At 56.7% G+C, this 18,713-nt stretch overlaps 1 protein-coding gene across 1 annotated transcript; it reads right to left on the bottom strand.

Annotated features, from left to right (window-relative positions):
* Window positions 1-2,307: 2,307 nt before the first annotated feature.
* On the bottom strand, window positions 2,308-18,309 carry LOC135995972 (fas-binding factor 1 homolog). Its single transcript, XM_065647626.1, is given in 20 exon segments — window positions 2,308-2,625; window positions 3,208-3,408; window positions 9,936-10,181; window positions 10,367-10,543; window positions 11,352-11,505; window positions 11,824-11,931; window positions 12,451-12,657; window positions 13,018-13,118; window positions 13,316-13,400; window positions 13,882-14,069; window positions 14,160-14,265; window positions 14,329-14,465; window positions 14,586-14,698; window positions 15,035-15,114; window positions 15,336-15,465; window positions 16,014-16,499; window positions 16,502-16,576; window positions 17,151-17,192; window positions 17,733-17,760; window positions 18,238-18,309. Coding segments are annotated over 20 exon segments (2,964 nt in total). The 3' UTR covers window positions 2,308-2,397.
* Between the last annotated feature and the right edge of the window lie 404 nt (window positions 18,310-18,713).

Here is an 18,713-nt window from a genome sequence, read left to right as displayed (position 1 = left end):
AAACCCCTCCAGGGATGGTGACTCCACCACTGCCCTGGGCAGCCTGTTCCAGTGCCCCACAGCCCTTTGGGGAAGAAATTGTTCCCCAGATCCAGCCTCAACCTCCCCTGCCGCAACTTGGGGCCGTTTCCTCTCATCCCAGCGCTTGTTCCTGGGGAGCAGAGCCCGACCCCCCCTGGCTCCAAGCTCCTTTCGGGCAGGTCAGAGATCAGAAGGTCTCCCCTCAGCTCCTGTTCTCCAGCTGAACCCCCAGCTCCCTCGGCCGCTCCCATCACCCTTGTGCTCCAGCCCCTCACCAGCTCTCCTGCTCTTCTCTGGACACACTCCAGTAGCTCAAGGCGTCAACCGAAGTCTCCAGATCCACAAGTCGCCGAGATGAACAGCACCTCCCGCGATGCTTCAGGACGGAGCAGCCGCCGCGGCACCGACCGCACTGACCGCACCAACGGCACCAACGGCACCGACCGCACCAACCGCACCAACCGCACCAACGGCACCGACCGCACCAACCGCACCAACGGCACCGACCGCACCAACGGCACCGGCCGCACCAACCGCCGCCGCTCCGCGTCCCGTGGCCGCGACACCGGGGGCCCTCGCGCCCCCGGCCCCCAGCGGGCGCGGGCCTGGTGGCCATGGCCGCAGCGTCCCGGTCCCCGGGCTCACGGCAGCCCCGGCCCCGCCCGGCCCCGCCCGGCCCTTCCCTTCCCTTCCCTTCCCTTCCCTTCCCGGCCCTTCTCCTCTCGCCGGGTGCTGGGAAATGGAGTCCCCGGCGGGCCCGGGGCAGGGCCGGCAGCTCCAGCCCCGGCGGCTCCGCTGCCCCCCGGGGCACTTTCAAACCTCTTTTCAAAGCCTACACGCCTAATGGCTTCAAACACTGAAACCTTCTGGACGGGCTTTCTCGAGGCTCTTGTCTAAGTGTGTCTCCTTCAGTGCAGAGCAGCTGCTGAGCCTGCAGAGAACTACGGAATTTCACTTCGGCTTGAGAACAAGTGACAGAATCCCAGAATCCCCGCCTGGCTGGGGCTGAAGGGCCCCCTGGAGATCCCCCAGCCCAGCCCCCCTGCTCACGCAGGGTCACCAGAGCAGATCACACAGGTCGGTCCAGGCGGGTTTGAATGTCTCCAGAGAAGGAGACTCCACACCCGCTCTGGGCAGCCTGGTCCAGGCTCTGGCACCTCCCAGCAAAGAAGTTTCTCCTCATGTTCAGCTGGACCCTCCTGTGTTTCAGTCTGTGCCCGTTGCCCCTCACCCTGGCGTTGGGCACCACTGAACAGAGTCTGGTCCATCCTCTGACACCCACCCTGAGATATTGATCACATTGATCAGATCCCTCTCAGCTTCTCTGCTCCAGCTCAACAGCCCCAGCTCTCTCAGCCTTTCCTCACAAGAAAGATGCTCCAGACCCATCAGCATCTTTGTAGCCCAGCGCTGGACTCTCTCCAGTAATTCCTTGTCCTTCTTAAACTGGGGAGCCCAGAACTGGACACACAACTCAGATGGGGCCTCACCAGGGCAGAGCAGAGGGGGAGGATTCACCTCCCTCAACCTGCTGGCCACGCTCCTCCTCATGGACCCCGGGTACCATCGACCTTCTTGGCCACAGGGCGCGTTGCTGGCTCATGGTCAACCTGTTGTCAACCAGAACTCCTGTGACAGCTCGGCCCTACCACGGCCGGCGGGATCCACCCCTACGGGGGCAACTGCCTCCCGGTAGCGCTGGCCGGGTGGCCAGTGGCACTCGCCCTGACGGATGGAGGCCAGACAAACAGGGCAGCTGGAGCTGTACTGGGTTCACTGGGCACCAGGACCTTCTGGTAAAAGCAACAGCTTTCCTCTGCTAATCCAGACAGCCCTGCGCGAGCCCCGAGTCAATATAAAAACAAACTGAAGGAAATCAGACAAAGCTCCTTGGGAATGCATGGGGAGGAAAAAACAGCCTGGACACCTCACTTGGGATTGTTGTTTTCTGCAAGATGGCCTTTAAAAACCAGAAGAACATCCCACAACAACCTCCAGACCCAAGGACCTGGGTCAACTGATTTCTGCCCTCAAACACCGGCTTCATCATCCCAGGTCAAATTGGCAGTTTCTCCAACTACCATCTGTGGGTTTTTTGGCTCCAGAGAAGGACGAGAATTTCCTTCCCAGCTCCATCAGCAAAGTGGTGCCACACACAGATTCCTGTGCACAAAACTGTCACAGAAATGTTCTTGACCCCAGGTTTCCCATACCAGAATCTCAGACGTTTGTGCTTTAAAAAATAATTTAATTATAAGATACAAAACAACTTGAAAGGTACAGCAAAGAAACAGTCCAGACTGGGGGCCTTTCAGGGGTTGGAACACAAGGCAAAAGAGACTTGGGCTTTTAAACCCATTTCTCTTAAGAAACCCTCTAAGAAATGGTGGTCAGGAGCAGGGAGGACGGCCGGGATGCTGGCAGAGGTGAAGTGCAGTAGGGCGCTTTCCTCAGGATCTCCAGAAATAACTGCGTAACCTCAAAGAAATCGTGGTCCGGAGAAGGGCAGAAGGACGGACGGGATGCTGACAGACATGAAGTGTTGTATCGAGCTTTCTTGAGGGACTCCAAGAAGATCTTCTCCCTTTCTAAGTAATCATCCTCCTGAGAAGAGAGGAAGGATGGGTGGGAATGATCCCAGAAAGTGCCACAGAAACAGGGTCACAGTCCAAGGTGTTGCTCATCAACAAGAGAAGGATCCCAAAGCCTCCCTCGTACCATGGCCCCCCATGAAGGGGACCCCTCCCTGGCTCCTCCAGAGCCTAGAACCTCACAGTCTGAGCAAGACCCGCAGGGGAAGCCTCCAAGAGCGTCCCTGCCTGGGGAAAGACCCAGCAGGGACCTGACGGCACAGGATGGGGACACCACATAGCCAGAGTCCAGCAGAGCTGGCGTCTCCCACCCAGGGAAGGGCTGAGCAGAGGGCAACCCCTTCGAGCCGAGGACGATGTCCATCTCAGGTTGGACGTGGAGCCAGCCTGAGACAAGCTGCGAGCATCCCCCTCTCCTTGCCTCTGCTGTCACTCCTCTGGCTGCCCGCGGCTCCTTCCAGCCCACCCGGCCCAGCCCAGGGCTCAGCCCTGATCTCAGGAGACCCCCCGGCTCTCAGGGCCCCGTCGGGTTCACCCAGCCCAGCTCCGCCAGCGGCTCCGCAGCCCCTTCCAGCCCCGCTCTCCCCCGCCTCACCTGCTCGGCCTGGTACTTCAGCAGCTCCACTTGGGCGCTGTACGTGGAAGCTAAGGAGGCCTTTTCCTGGTCCAGACGCCACTCCTGCTGCTTCAGCTGTTCCTGCTGCTGCTTCAGCTGCTCCTGCTGCTGCTTCAGCTGCTCCTGCTGCTGCTGCAGGACCTGCAGCTTGTCCCAGAACTCGCGCTGCATCCTGCGTGCCTCCCCCAGGGCTCGCTCCCCCTCCGCGTGCTTCTGGGCCAAGAGCTGCAAGGCAGAGCGGCTGGGGAGCTTGGGGACAGGGACCCTCGCTGCCCTGGGCTGGGGCTCCTCTGCGCGTCCCCTTGTTCCCCTCCCGGCACAGGATTCACGACTTCAGGAAGGCTGTGAGACCCCGGCTGTGCTGCCGGCCCGTGCTCGGCTGCGAACCGTGGTGCAGACGCTGCGCTTACCTCATTGGCGCTTCTCGTCAGCTCCTCCTGCTGCTGGACACGCAGCGCGGCCCCGTTCACCTTCTTCTCCAGCCTCAGCTCCTGCCAGGCCTCGTCCAGCCTCTGCCTGTCTCTCGCCAGCTGCTCCTCCTTGGCTTTCAGCTCCTGGCCCTGCATCTTCAGCTCTGCCCGCTCCTAGGGTGGGCACGGGGGAAACCGATGCATCACCTGCCCTGTCCCTGACACCATCTCACGTCTTCCCAAGGGGAGGCAGAGCCCCTGTTGAGCTCCTCATGTGGCCGCTTTGGGTGCAGAGCAACAGCCCTCGGTTCTGCAGGTCACTGCACACGTTCTCCATGTTCTCACTGAAGACCTAACGACCTTGGGCAACTGATTTCTCCCCTCAAATACTGACTCCATCATTCCAGGACAAATTTCCAGTTTCTACCATCACTGCATGTGGGTTTTCACATCAAATCCCCATAATTAACAGTTGCAAAATGCTTTGAGATAGTGCTACAAAAATAGTAACAGTTGAAAGAAGGGCAGAACGTCTATTATCAGCACCTGGTTGATTAGTACTACTTGGTTTTGTCCTCAGAGCAGTATCACTATCTTGTGCTGGGGATGGAACAGAGGCCAAAGGAGTTTCTGCAGGGCAGCAAAAGAAGGGGGTGCTGGAAAACACGAATGTGTCTTCTGGAAAGCTGAAGGAAGCAGAGGCTCCAGAGAAGGACGAGTATTTCCTTCCCAGCTCCATGAGCAAAGTAGTGCCACATGCAGATTCACGTGCACAAAACTGTCGCAGAAATGTTCTTGACCCCAGGTTTCCCATAGCAGAGTCTCACACGTTAGTATTTAAAAAATCATCTCTTTACAAGATTAAAAACAACTTAAAAGGTACAGCAAAGAGACAGTCCGGACAGGGGCCTCTCGGCGGGAGGGACCACAAGACTGTATGTGAACAGAGACCTTCTCAGGTTGGCCAGAAGCATTCCCCTGCCCAACTGGTAAAGCTGGAAAAGTCACTAAAGCTTTGTTAAATGAGACCATACCCCGATTTGGGGTCCCCGCTGTGATGTCCTCTGATAGAAGACAGGTAAGTTCAAGCCACAGCAGCTTCTACTGTGTCTTTAGGCATTAAAGTGCATAACCAAACCCAAAGTGTATCCAAACCAAAGCCAAAATTCTTTTGCAATAGAGATCTACAAAATATTATCATCTCGGGTTGCGGTACGGCATAGCTCTTTGTTACCCCACAACAGTACCTAATCGAGCATTGTCGCGTAATGCAAGTAAAAATTATTAGCATTAAAATTAGAGTCACAAACATCAACAGCTACTTTGACTAGGTCGAATCGGTAGCCATGAAGCAAGCTTATGCCAAATTTCTTCAGAACTCCAAGATGTATCATCTTCAGTGACTTCATGTCATACTTTAGTTGATTCCCAAAAGGATTTGCGGTTGCTCCTATTTCAATACCGTGGGCAAAGCCCAAATTTGCTTTGTAAGAGTCTTTAGCTTGTACCAAAAGCAAAATTCACTATTGGCAAGACTATAATTATCACCAATAATGCTAACGAGGGATATTTAGTTGTTTCAGATTCGACCTGTCCACATTTTTCCTTTAGTTCATGTTGGGCTATAATAGTTTTCACTAAAGACCCGTGTAAAGGCCACCTTGGAGTAAAAGCATTTGTTACTGCACTCGTACTTTTTAGAGTCACTGAGATCAACGCTGAGAGAATTGGACAGCGGAAGGTCCTACTGGCTCCGACGTCTGTTTCTTATCTGCTGCTTTCTTCACTCTTGAATACTGAATCCAGGCAGGTTGCTCTTTAATCTTGATGGCAGTAAAGGCCGGCAGCAATACCTGGAACAGCCCATTCCACTTCTCTTCTGAAGGCTGACATGAAAAAGCTTTAACGGAAACTTCATCTATTGGCTTGAAAGAAAAGACTTCAGTTTTCTTTGGCTCGAGGCTTCACTCTAATTCTGAGCAGCGCTAAAGGTAGTGCTTGATTCTACTTCCAGTTAGTTTCTTGACAAATTCTGTTTATCTGCTGTTCGATTATATAACTCAGTTTCTTTTCCACCTGCCCACTTGCTTAAGACTTGTAGAGAGTTGGCAACTGCCAATCGATCTCTGATGCTCTACTGACTTGCAGCACTACCTGTGCAACAAAACGGGGCCCTCTATCAGAGGACATCACAGCGGGTACCCCAGATCGGGGTATGATCTCATTTAACAAAGCTTTAGTTACTTTTCCAGCTTTACTAGTTGGGCAGGGGAATGCTTCTGGCCAACCTGAGAAGGTCTCTGTTCACATACCGCAAGGTAGAGTTTACTGATGGTGGTTCGAGGAGACAGCCACCCGGGATCGGAGACATCGCTCTCATATCTCTCTCTGTCTTTTCAGCAGCTTGTCTCGCAGTATCAGCTGCCAATTTATTTCCAGCTTCCTGATCAGTGTCTCCTTTTCGATTCTCCTTGAAATGCATGACGGCAACTTGTCCAGTAACAGCCCGGCTTCCGACAATTGGAGTACCATGTTTAATCTGTTCTCCTTGTGCTGTTAATAAACTTGGGCCTTTTCAAATGGTCCATGGGCTTGCAGCACTCCCAAAGCATACTTGGAATCAGTGCAAATATTACTCTTCTTCTCTCTGGATAATTCTAAAGCTCGTGCGTGTGCAGCTGTCTGGGCAGAAGCCCCAGGAGGCAAAGGTTTAGCTTCGATTACCTCGTGGGTAGTTGGTAGGGCATACCCAGCTTTATGTACTCCTTGCTTTACAAAGCTGCTTCCATCAGTGAACCAGGAGTCTTCAGCGTCTTCCTGTTCCTTTAAATCCCGTCTGCTGGAGTAAACAGCTCCCATTGTTTCCAAGCAATCCTGGACCACAGGCTCTGAAACAGATCCACTGAGGAAAGGGGCTGCATTGACAATGTTGGTAATGGCAATATTCACATCACCTTGTTCCACCAATACCGCCTGGTATTCAGGAATCTCCAGCGAGATAACCCATGGGTACCTTTTGGTTCCAGTACGGTTGTGACTGTGTGGGACACCAATACGGTCATTTTCTGTCCCCTGGTGAACTCAGGAGCTTCCTATACAGCGAGTGCAAGAGCTGCCACAGCTCCAAGACATCCAGGCCAGCCTTTGCTCGCTTCATCTGACTGCTTAGGGAAGCAGCCGCTGCTCGGTTCTGAGGACTCAATTGCTGCGCTAGAACACGCCAAGCAATGCTTGGCCTTTCGTGTGAGTATAACTAAAACGGCTTGGTGATATCTGGGAGACCCAGGTTCTTGGTTTAGTTGTGCAAATGCCCTCAAATGCTTCTCTTGTCCAATTCAACTTGGAAGTCTTTTTGTTTCACGGTTCATACAAAAGCTTTACTAAAAGTCCAAAATTATAAACTCCAAGTCTGCACCAACGTGCCATTCTAAGAAATGTCCAGCAAATAGCTTCTTTTTGCTCCATCCCCAGCCCTGGCTGCCCTCCGGAGATCTCGAATCCCAGATAAGTCACTTGGTGCTGTATCAGCTGGGCTTTCTGTTGGGAAGCTCGACACCCACTACATCTCACAAAATTTAGCAGACTTACAGTGCATTGCATACGGTCTTCTTTGGTTTCTGTGGCTATCAGGAGATCACAAAGTCTCATTTCCTGGAGGAGCTTCCCCGCTCTCAAGTTCTGCATTCTTTGATTTACTAGGAACTCTTGAAGCCCGTAGCCCTGGAAATACTCGATCCAACATTTCCTGAGGTCTATGGCTTTGCTTGTCAGTTTGAATCACTGCCAAATTTAAAAGCTCAATTCTTTTATCTTGAATGTCACTTCACCTTGCTTGAATGTTATTATTGCTTGCAATTGTTTTCATAAGTCTCGTCTCCGTAACAGTTTTGGAGACCCAGGCATAGATGAGAACTTAGGAATTCCAATTTGTTTTCCCAATTTCTATTTCATTGGCTGTTGAGGAAAGCTTTCTCTTCTTGGCCAGTAGCTCCCACAACAGTTACAAAATCTTCATCTAATGGTATCAATTCCTGATTCAAAACTGAATGAGACGTTCCAGTATCAACTAAACACTCTGATTCTTTTCCCTGTTTTCCTCGTCTCTCTCCTGAGTTTCACCACCTCGGAAGGGCAGGGCAAATAATCTTCAATTCTACACCCCGTGGGGACACACACTCTTCTATCTCGCCCTCCCCTCTCATCAGGGGAGTTTCCTGTCTTATTCTACACGCTGAACGGCATCGTTTCAACTTCCCCTGAGCTTTATTCCGCTCCCTTTTTCATGTGAACACAGCTGGATCCTGTGGTGGCAAGTTAATACCGCATTCTGTCTGCCACTCTGGGGGTTTTCGCAAAGTGAAAAACGTATCAGCATACATGACCTGAGCCCACTTTCCTTCTCTCTTCAAGAATAACGTTCACGTGGCATAATTCAGAGTTTCATTCAGAGGCCACTTTTCCTCATCATCTAATTTATACAATGGCGACTGAATATAATATGTCAGCAAGGTTTCTCTATTCACATTATCACCAGGTGGTTCCCCAATCTCCTTCCTGTGAGCTAACATAAGGTTAGTATGAAGTTAGTTATAACGGATGAGTTTCTTACTATTAATTACTAGTCAAATATAAGCTAAGCGCTCTGCTTCTAAACAACGTGTTCCTTAATCTTCAGGTCTCTTTGTCAGGCAGAACGATTTAAAACTTGAAAAATATCCCCTCGTTTTGCAGGTGGTTAGAAAGCATTTGCCATGTTGTCGTTAGTTAACCATGGGGACATCTTTGTAACTTAATCCCAGTCTACATTAATTTAGCAGCTTCTCTTCAGTCCAGAGAAGGGAGGACGGTCGGGATGCCGGCAGAGGTGAAGTGTTGTGGGGCGCTTTCCTCAGGATCTCCATAAATAACTGCATAACAGCAAAGAAACGGTCTGGACTTGGGGCCTCTCAGCAGGAGGAGCATGAGACAAAAGAGACTTCGGCTTTTAAAGCCCCACAGTCTGTGCACCCGCTCTTCACGTATCCTTCACAAGCCTGTTGGTCCAGTGGTAATTTTGGGTCGGGGGCCTTCGTTGTTTCTTCTTGGATTCTCTTCCTCTGTCTTCCAGGCAGTTTTTTCTCTGTCCTTATCGCGATATTTTGAAGCATAGAATACAACTAAAGGAATTTAAGTGATTAAACTTATTCTGCAACAGTCCTCCCTTTGTGTTTATTAAGCATCCCTGCTAATGTGTCCAAACGAACTCCTGAAGTCTCTAAGGCCTTGAACTCGTAACCACAGTCTCACATACGATGTTATTACAAGTCACGACAGAACCAGAGCTGACAGAACGGCCACTGGAGCAGAGCCTGATGAAAGGTTCCTGTAGCAGCTGTAGAGTGGCACTCGCCCTGAGGGATGGAGGCCAGACCAACTGTGGCGTCACGGGCGCTGGGGAAGAACTTCGCACTCTGAACTCTCCGAGATCGTTTTTGAAGAGAAAGGAAGAAAGAAAATCCTCTAAGAAATGGTAGGCCGGAGAAGGGAGGACAGATTGACTACTTGCACAGGTGGAGATGCTTTCCTCAGGGCCTTCATAAATGAACGCGTATACTCAATGTCATCGTCCACGGAAGAGGAGGAGGGCGGAGGGGTTGTTGACAGTCGTGAAGTGTTGTATCGTGCTTTCCTGAGGGACTCCAAGAAGTTTCTCTCCTCCTCTAAGCGTTTGTCCTCCTGAGAAGAAAGGAAGGATGGGTGGGAATGATCCCAGAAAGTGCCACAGAAACAGAGTCGCAGTCCAAGGTGTTGCTCATCAACAAGAGAAGGATCCCAAAGCCTCCCTCGTGCCATGGCCCCCTATGAATGTGACCCCTCCCTGGCTCCTCCAGAGCCCAGAACCTCACAGTCTGAGCAGGACCCGCAGGGGAAGCCTCCAAGAGCGTCCCTGCCTGGGGAAAGACCCAGCAGGGACCTGACGGCACAGGATGGGGACACCACAAAGCCAGAGTCCAGCAGAGCTGGCATCTCCCACCCAGGGAAGGGCTGAGCAGAGGGCAACCCCTTCAAGCTGAGGACGATGTCCATCTCGGGTGGGACGTGGAGCCAGCCTGAGACAAGCTGCGAGCATCCCCCTCTCCTTGCCTCTGCTGTCACTCCTCTGGCTGCCCGCGGCTTCTTCCAGCCCACCCGGCCCAGCCCAGGGCTCAGCCCTGATCTCAGGAGACCCCCCGGCTCTCAGGGCCCCGTTGGGTTCACCCAGCCCAGCTCCGCCAGCGGCTCCGCAGCCCCTTCCAGCCCCGCTCTCCCCCGCCTCACCTGCTCGGCCTGGTACTTCAGCAGCTCCACTTGGGCGCTGTACGTGGAAGCTAAGGAGGCCTTTTCCTGGTCCAGACGCCACTCCTGCTGCTTCAGCTGTTCCTGCTGCTGCTTCAGCTGCTCCTGCTGCTGCTTCAGCTGCTCCTGCTGCTGCTGCAGGACCTGCAGCTTGTCCCAGAACTCGCGCTGCATCCTGCGTGCCTCCCCCAGGGCTCGCTCCCCCTCCGCGTGCTTCTGGGCCAAGAGCTGCAAGGCAGAGCGGCTGGGGAGCTTGGGGACAGGGACCCTCGCTGCCCTGGGCTGGGGCTCCTCTGCGCGTCCCCTTGTTCCCCTCCCGGCACAGGATTCATGACTTCAGGAGGGCTGTGAGACCCTGGCTGTGCTGCCAGCCCATGCACCGCTACGAACCGTGGTGCAGACGCTCGGCTTACCTCTTTCGAGCTTCTCATCAGCTCCTCCTGCTGCTGGACACGCAGCGCGGCCCCGTTCACCTTCTCCTTCTCCAGCCTCAGCTCCTGCCAGGCCTTATCCAGCCTCTGCCTGTCTCTCGCCAGCTGCTCCTCCTTGGCTTTCAGCTCCTGGCCCTGCATCTTCAGCTCTGCCCGCTCCTAGGGTGGGCACGGGGGAAACCGATGAATCACCTGCCCTGTCCCGGACACCATCTCACGTCTTCTGAGGGGGAGGCAGAGCCCCTGTTGAGCTCCTCCTGTGGCCGCTTTGGGTGCAGAGCAACAGCCCCCGGTGCTCCAGCAGTGCCCTCACCCCTCCACCTGTGGGGACCAGGGCTGGCAGAGCTGGGACCGGACACACACACACACTCCTTCCTCAGAACGGACGCAGCCCCTCACCGTGCTGCACACCCTCAAACACGCTCACCGCACAGCAGTTCCTCGGCACTGGAAATACCCAGCCTGAGTGGTCCTTTGCCACCCTGGCAGCCCTGAAAAATGCAGCTCTGCCGCACTGTCTGTGCCACATGTCCCCTCTGGACAGCCCTGGGGGGAGCAGAACTGGCTCTGGACACGTCGCCGTGGCACGGGGAGGTTTTGCCTCATCCACCGTGGGGGTTTCCTCTCCCCAGACTCACAACAGAGGCGGCTGCGCCTGGTCTGGCTGCCCAAACTCCTCACGGGTAAAGGGGAGAGACAGAGTTGATGCTTCAGTCAACATCTGAAACGGGCTGGTGGAGCCTGTTCCTGGGACACCCCCATTCTCACCACCCCGAGCGACATCCCTGTCACCAGAAGGCAGCGCTGAACATCTCCCTGGTGAGCAGGACCCACCCGTGAGCCTGCCAGATGCTGCAGGGACAGACACCATTCACGGGCTCCAGGCCGGGGACCTCCTGTGGGCCAGAGAAACGCCCCGGACCCAGCCAGGAGCCTGGCCCGGGCAGAGGACACAGCGTGGGCTCACCTGCTCCAGCAGCCGAGTCTGCTCGCCCAGCCTGGCCTCCGTGTTGGTCACCAGCTCCTGGACACGGCTCCGCTCCTCCTCCATGTCCCTCTTGCACATGTTCTGCAGGTCACTGGAGAACTTCTCCATCTTCTCAATGATGCCGTCCAGAGACCTGTGCAGAGGAGCGAGGGGAGGGTCACCCTGGGGGACACACTTTGTCTCACTGCGAACGAGACGGGGACGTGTGCTGGGCCATAGGCCGGGCAGCCCTGCCCCGAACCTCTCGGGATCAGAGCACAGCCGGAGGAAGATGCAGCTGCTGCTTCGGGGAGCACAGACAGATACTAAATAACAGCCCAGCATCCCTGGGGGCTGCGGGTGGGAGAGAGGATGGCCCCTGCTCCTCCTGTGCTGCGGGCCTGGTTTCCCGGAGGACAGGGAACGCCCTGGCCAGGGATCAACGCGGGGACACGACACCGGCTGTCTGTACCTGGTGTGTGAAGTGGTGCTGGTCAGCACATCCATCTCTTGCTCTTTCAGCCACTTCACGTGCTGGAGCTGCTCCTCGTGTTTCTTGCGCAGTTCCTGGACAGACCCCCTGCAGGACACGGGGAAGGAGCCCAGCATGGGCTGTTACAAACTGGTGCTCCCCGTGACGGGCACCGTGGAAGAGGCTCGGTCGTGGGGCTGAGAACCAGGTCCCAGGAGCTGAGCTGGCAGGGTGGTCTGTCACGGGGCATCCCACAGACTGCCATCCACATCTGGGACGGACCACATCTGGGGGTTATGGGCTTCTCTACCAAAACTAGATTTCTCATTGACCCAAACTATGCAGACATCAGCAACTCATTGTTCTGAATAAAAGGAATCTGGGGGAGAGAAAACATGGGGTTCAGCATCTTTCAAAATGCAATGCATTCCGTCGGGATGATGTCTCCAGCCAGATCTCCCTGTCTCCAGCTGCAAAGCAAATCCCCACTCCAAAAGCCACTGAGCTGCCCTCAACCCAGCGCTTCTGGACTCTCCTTTCTCCTTTCACCATCTCCCCAAACCGTTCCCTGGTTCCTTCACCCAGAGCGGGGGTACCGGCACCACATGCCGCTCGTGCCGCTCTCACCTCTGCAGCTCCCGCAGCCGCTGCAGCTCCAGCCGGTGCTGCTCCCGCAGCTCCTCCAGGTCCAGCCGGTGCTGCGCCAGCAGCTCTGCCCGATCGCGCGCCGTGTCCTGCCACTGCTGCCGCAGCTGAGCCACCAGCTGCTCGTTCTGCTGCCGCAGCATCTCCACCCGCTGCCCGTAGTTCTCCTCCAGTAGGGTCACTGAGGTCCTGCCCGGAGAGAGCCCGTGAGGGGTCACGGCACCAAACAAGTGTTGCTGTCATTGCAGTACCTGGCACTCTGCACCCAAAGGGCACACGGGGATTTAGCAGCAGATCGGTGTTGCTGTGTGCGTGGGGAAACTGAGGCAGGGGCTGCTTCACTCTCCGCATTCTGAGCCCTGAGCCCTCTGCTGCTGCCCAGTGCGATGCCCTGGTTGGGGACTTGCTGGCAAAGGGACAGGCCCCTCCTCTTGTCACCCACCCAGGGAGGATTTGGGACATGCCCCAGCACTGTCCCCTCAGGGGAGCTGGATGGGGCTGTAGGCGAGGACCTGCCGGAGGAGGGGAGCACAGGCCAGAGCCCGCTACCTGTGGCTGCTCTTCTGGAGATCCAGGTACTCCCGGTGCTGCTGCTGCGCACTCTCCAGCAACAGTTTGTGATGCGCCCGCTCCTCCTCCAGCATCCGCACCTACCGGGCACCCGGGGAGAAGGTTCTTGTGCTGCCCCGGGGACAGAACCCCCACAGCAGCACTCGGTGGCCGTTGGCATCTCTGGACAGGGAGGTTGCTCCTCTCTCCCGTCACCCTGATGCTGTTTGGAGCAGACGTGGCCCCTTCTCCTCCCCCTGGCTCACCCATGTCCCCCTCCACAGGCGCTGGGGCTCACCTGGCTCTCCAGCTCTGCCACACGGGCCTGGGCGCTCAGCAGCTCTGCCCGACACTCCGATGCTGCTGGGGAGGCGGCCAGCTGGCTGCAGGCAAAAAGCACCCGATGTGGTCAAGCCGAGGAGGCCATGAGAGACAAGATCCCTCCCCAACACCAGCTCCTGCCTCGCAGCTGAAAGCCTCCGTCCCGCTCGGCTGCGGCAGGATTCAGCCTTTTGGCTGCCGAGGGAGCAAAGACCCCAACAGCTCCAAGCCTGGTGCTCCCCTCGCTGCACCCACCCCCTTCCCCGGGCACCCCCAGCTCACAGCCCCTGCCCGCCGCTCGAGGCACTTGGGCTGCAATTCCCTTCTGAGCCCCGTTCGGACGGCACAAGTCTGAACCCGCACAGGGGAACGGGACTGTGGGCTGGATCAGCGGGACAAAGACCCGTGGCATTACCCCAACCGGAGACGAGAAAGTGCTTAAATGAATTTCATAACTCTGAGGCAGGCGTTGCTGAGAGCTGCTGCTGGAGCAGCCACACGTGGAGCAGACGGGAGCGCTGCGGCCATTGACCGGACTTTTACCTGACGGGAGAGCAGGGACCCGGCCCTTCGCCCGCGGTCTCTGAGGGCTCGGCCTTTGTGTCTTGGGCCTCCGAGGGCTCGGCCTTTGTGTCTTGGGTTTCCGAGGGCTCGGCCTTTGTGTCTTGGGCCTCCGAGGGTTCCGCCTTTTTCTCTTGTGCCTCCGAGGGCTCAGCCTTTTTCTCTTGGGCCTCTGAGGGCTCAGCCTTTTTCTCCTGGGTCTCTGAGGGCTCGACCTTCTTCTCCCGGGTCTCCATGGTCTTGGCCTCTATCTTCTGCACCTCGGCCTGTGCTTCGGCTTTCCTGCGAGCCAAGGCAGCCGTCAGCCAGTCCATCGGGTCGGGTTTAGCCGCTGCCTCCTCTGCAGCCCCGAGCTGGCTGGCGGGGCTGGGCCGCCCGGCTGCGGCAGGGCTGGGGATGCTGAGTGCCGGGCTGCCCTTGGCTGGGGACAGCGGGTCCGGGTCCAGGAAATCGTCATCCTCCAAGCCCAGCCAGTCGTCTCCGCCCCTTCTTCTCTGCACGGGGTTCCGTCTGCCTGGACGACGAGGTGTGGAGCGGAGCTCTGGGTTCGGTTCGCTGCCGCTGATCTCGGCAGAAAACCTGAGGAAGGAGAAGCAGCTGCAGACCTGCCTGCAAGGGGATGCGGGGACCTGCCTGCTCAGCCGCAGGGACAGCGGGGTGGTGGCTGGAGCTACAGACACACGCACAGCACCGTACCTCACCGACTGCCCCGTTGCCGGCTGGACCGCGGGCCTGGAGCCCATCGAGGGCTTGTAGGCTCCAAAGACAAGTTCCTCCTTGTCCCAATGCTTTTCCTCCTCTGTTCAGACAAGGAGCCTTGAGCCAGCGCCCAGAGGAGCAGCTGCTGCAAAGACACCAGCCCTCCCCTCCTCCTCCTCCTCCTCCCAGGCTGCCTCGAGGGCAGAGCACAACACTTCTGCATGAGCCGCCTTCCCCCGCGCTGACCCAGAGCCCGTTAACCGCCCTGCTCACCCCGACAGAAAGGGCATTTCCCCTGCAAGGGCATTACAAATAAAGCTCGCTAGCCCAAGCCAATGCTGTCAGCTCTGCAGACCTTCCCAACGTCCCTGGCTGGGCTCACCTGGCTGCTTTGGGAGCTTTTTATCCAGTTTGAACTCCCTATGCTCTCCCGTACCTGGCTTTTCCAGGACTTTGGCCACGGAGCCTCGTCCGAACAACTCATCCAGCTTGGAGCGCGCTGGCCGGAGCTCCTCTCTGTGGGGACATGGTGGCAGATGGTTTCTCCAGAGGCAGGGCTGTCCCTCCTCACACAGCCTGGCCAGGCTGCTCTGGCTCTTCTCTGCCAAACCAGCTGCTCTTGCCCCTTGCTGGGACCCATGGGCAGAAGCTCCAGCATCCCCCCCCAGCACGGTGGCACTGGCTCAACGTGCAGCCCGCCCCCTGCGTTACTCCCACCGCCTCCGCACTGCCCTTACTCTTTTTTTGGGCCATTGCCAATTCCCATCGCATCCAACAGGTTGTCGTCATCAACATCTTCAAACGTCGACGTCTTCCTCCTCTGGACCGGGACCACCGTGCGCAGGGGCGTCTGGCGTGGGGGTAGCTCTGGGGATGGGATCGCACATGGGAGGAGGTTTGAGCAGGGCAGGTGTTGGTTTTTTAAACAACAAGAGATCCAAGCAGCCCAGTGGGATTTATCGGGGAGAAAGGCCATTTGAGGGGAGCATCGGACCCATGAGCATCCCCGCTGCAGGAACAAGAGGGGAGAGTGCCTGTAACAGCCACAGTGCAGCCGGGACCCACCCAGACGTGCCCCCGCTGGGCTTTGCCGTGGACCGGGGATGCTACGGCCACCCAAATCCTGACCCCAAAAACTTGGTCTCATTTGGCACCGTGCAGAACAGGCCGGGTGAGGCCCAAGGGAAAATCTGAGCCTCCCTTCCCGCAAAGGAAAGGCCAGTTCTGTAACCTGTGGCACTCCCTGAGCTGTGGCACAACCAAGCCCGTTATTGAGTTGCTCTAGAAATGACCGCTCTCCTTAGTCACAGATGGGACTGGGTGGCTTTCGATTTCATCAGCTGGGACCTCACACAAACTCAGCCAGGCTGCTCATTCCTTTCCTACAAGGAGGAGGCATCCAGCAACCTGCTTACCTTTCCTGCTGCTCTGTTCCGGTGTTGTCTCAGAGCTGCTCTCAGTGCCACGTTTCACGGGCATCTTCCATGGCCCAGAACCGGGTTTCGATGTCCCCAGGAAATCCCAGTCCGCGTCGTCCTTGTCCTGGAAAGCAAGAGGATGAGGACGGGCACAGGGCGAGCGCTGCGGATGCCTCAGCACTGCTCTTCCCTTGGGAGGCTGGTGCTGGGGGCCACGGCTGCAGCGCACGGGGGCTGAGATGGGGGGATTTCGGTACTTGAAACGCTCTGTGCCCTGAGTCCTGTGCTGAGATCCTGCTGCTGCCTCCGGGAGAAGCGTCAGGAACACCCAAGCCCATTGCTTTGGGTGAGGGCTCTTCCTACGACGCTTGAGCCAAAGCGCACCCAGGAAGGCTGGGCTGCAGCAGCATGTGCCCCCGGGCTTTGCTCCATCCTCGGTACCTGGAAGCCCGTCTCCCACCGGACACCCACTCCCCTCTCCTGTCTTTTCCCCCTGCCAGCGATGCCCGAGAGCTCAGCCCCAGCCCTCAGGACATCCAGACTCTCTCCCCAAATTTGGGCTCACCCCTGCAGCTGCCTTGTTCTCTGCAAGGACCTTGCTGAAGAAATCATCCTCTGCAAACCACCTGTCGGGGCGGGGAGCGGGTGCAGAAGCTGAGGACGGGGCAGGTCAGGAGGACGTGGGGAGCACGGAGAGATCTGAAAGGCACTCACTCCTTGCTGGCCCGCACGCTGCTGCTCCAGGCTCTCCCACCGCTGCTCCCGGCCGGCTGGGAAGCTCTGGCAGATGTAACACGGGGTTCAACTGGAAAAACGCAGGGAGAGAGCAGGATGATGGACACGGCCATAGCCCAGGCCTGGGCACTCCACAGGGGGATTTGCCAGCTTCTCATGGACCACAGAGGCTTTTAATCAGAGACAAACTTCTCTTCACCTCCCCAGACCGACGGGCAACCTGTTCAGTGGCCTCTGGCTCTGGGAACCCGGCTGTCCCCCCTGCTCCCTGCTGCCTCCCCCCTCACAACTGGAGCCTCTCGCAGATCAAGGGCTGTTGCACCAGCAACTCCTGCTCCCAGGAAGGGAGGACCAGGACAAGGATGCTGCCCTTTCAGCTGCAAAGAAGCTTCATTTTACCATCATATCCCCGCAGGTCCTCAAGGATGTCATCAATAGAGCCTGAAACAAGACAAATTCAAGGTGCTGAGGCAGGTGAGCTCATCAAGCTGGTGCAGAAAAGCTCCCAATGTCAATAAGGCTTGCTCTTCCGAGATCCCCCAAGAAGAAAGATTTGGTCTCAAGCACCAGCAATGTAATGTCTGCCATGTCTTCCACAGAGAGCTGCCAGGGCCAGGACTTGACCCCAAATGCACTGCTTCAGTATCAGGGGCAGCAAGAGGCCTCTAAACCAGCAGTTAGGGAGCAGGGGAGGGGAAGAACTGAAATAAACGCATATATTCTCCTCCACATTTGGGAAAACCCACAGGAACAGAATATAGGAGCCCAGGAAGCAAATCCCTTTGACTGGAGAGGCAGGTGAATATGTTTGGGTCAGCAATGACACAATGCACTGAGCTGCACCTTTCACACAGGGATGGCGACCGTTCCGGTAGCCAGGGCTGCCACCTCATCCCAGTGTCCCCCCTCCTCCGTCCCAGGCATCCCCAGCACACCAAAGCACCTACGGACAGGGAAAGGAGACCACGCCAGTGTACTTACCACTTATGCTTCTCTTGGCTCGCGTAGCCTACGGAGAAAGACAATTCCCTCATTAGAAAACAAAGCGAGTCTGAGCTGGACTTTCTCAGCACACTAAAGCCAGAGGCAGGTTTCTCCAGAGAAGCCCAGCAGCACCAGCGAAGCCCTCGTCCCGCCCGCGCTGCTTGGGAAATGGCAGGTGAAACCCCGGGCAAGCAGAGAGATGTGACACCTTCAGTGACACCAGGGAGCTCAGCCCCTCCTGCCTGCCAGCTGGGCAGAAGCCCCCAGCCCTCGGGATGGCTCCTGCCTGCCAGCCAGTGCCACAGCAGCACTGGGGATTTCCCAGGCCTGCCTGAGCACCCATCACACTCACCATGGCAAGAGCCGGGCTTTCCCTTGCTCAAGATGGTCTCCTCGCAGATTCCTCCGCTGTCAGCCCCCGGGGGGGATCGAAGATCCTTGCTCACGTCCACACTCTGACCTGCAGGGAGAGGAGGATTTCCCGACTTGCTGTTAAACCTACGTCCCCCTGCCGCCCCCCCGGCTGGCTCCCTGCTGCTCGCGCCTCTCCAAGGCCCTGGAAACCAGACTCCATCTCAGCCTTAAACACACCCGCAATCACAGAATCGCAGAAGTATTCTGGTTGGAAAAGACCCTCAAGATCATTGAGTCCAACCATAAACCTCACACTACCAAGTCCGCCCCCACCCCATGTCCCTGAGAACCTCATCTCTGCATCTTTCAAACCCCTCCAGGGATGGGGACTCCACCACTGCCCTGGGCAGCCTGTTCCAGTGCCCCACAGCCCTTTGGGGAAGAAATTGTTCCCCAGATCCAGCCTCAACCTCCCCTGCCGCAACTTGGGGCCGTTTCCTCTCATCCCAGCGCTTGTTCCTGGGGAGCAGAGCCCGACCCCCCCGGCTCCAAGCTCCTTTCGGGCACTTCAGAGATCAGAAGGTCTCCCCTCAGCTCCTGTTCTCCAGCTGAACCTCCAGCTCC

This window comes from Caloenas nicobarica, chromosome 18 (assembly GCF_036013445.1).
Source record: "Caloenas nicobarica isolate bCalNic1 chromosome 18, bCalNic1.hap1, whole genome shotgun sequence".
In the NCBI taxonomy this organism is placed as follows: domain Eukaryota; kingdom Metazoa; phylum Chordata; class Aves; order Columbiformes; family Columbidae; genus Caloenas; species Caloenas nicobarica.
The sequence above is the reverse complement of the archived record's forward strand: the minus strand, read 5'-3'. Positions and strand labels throughout refer to the sequence as shown.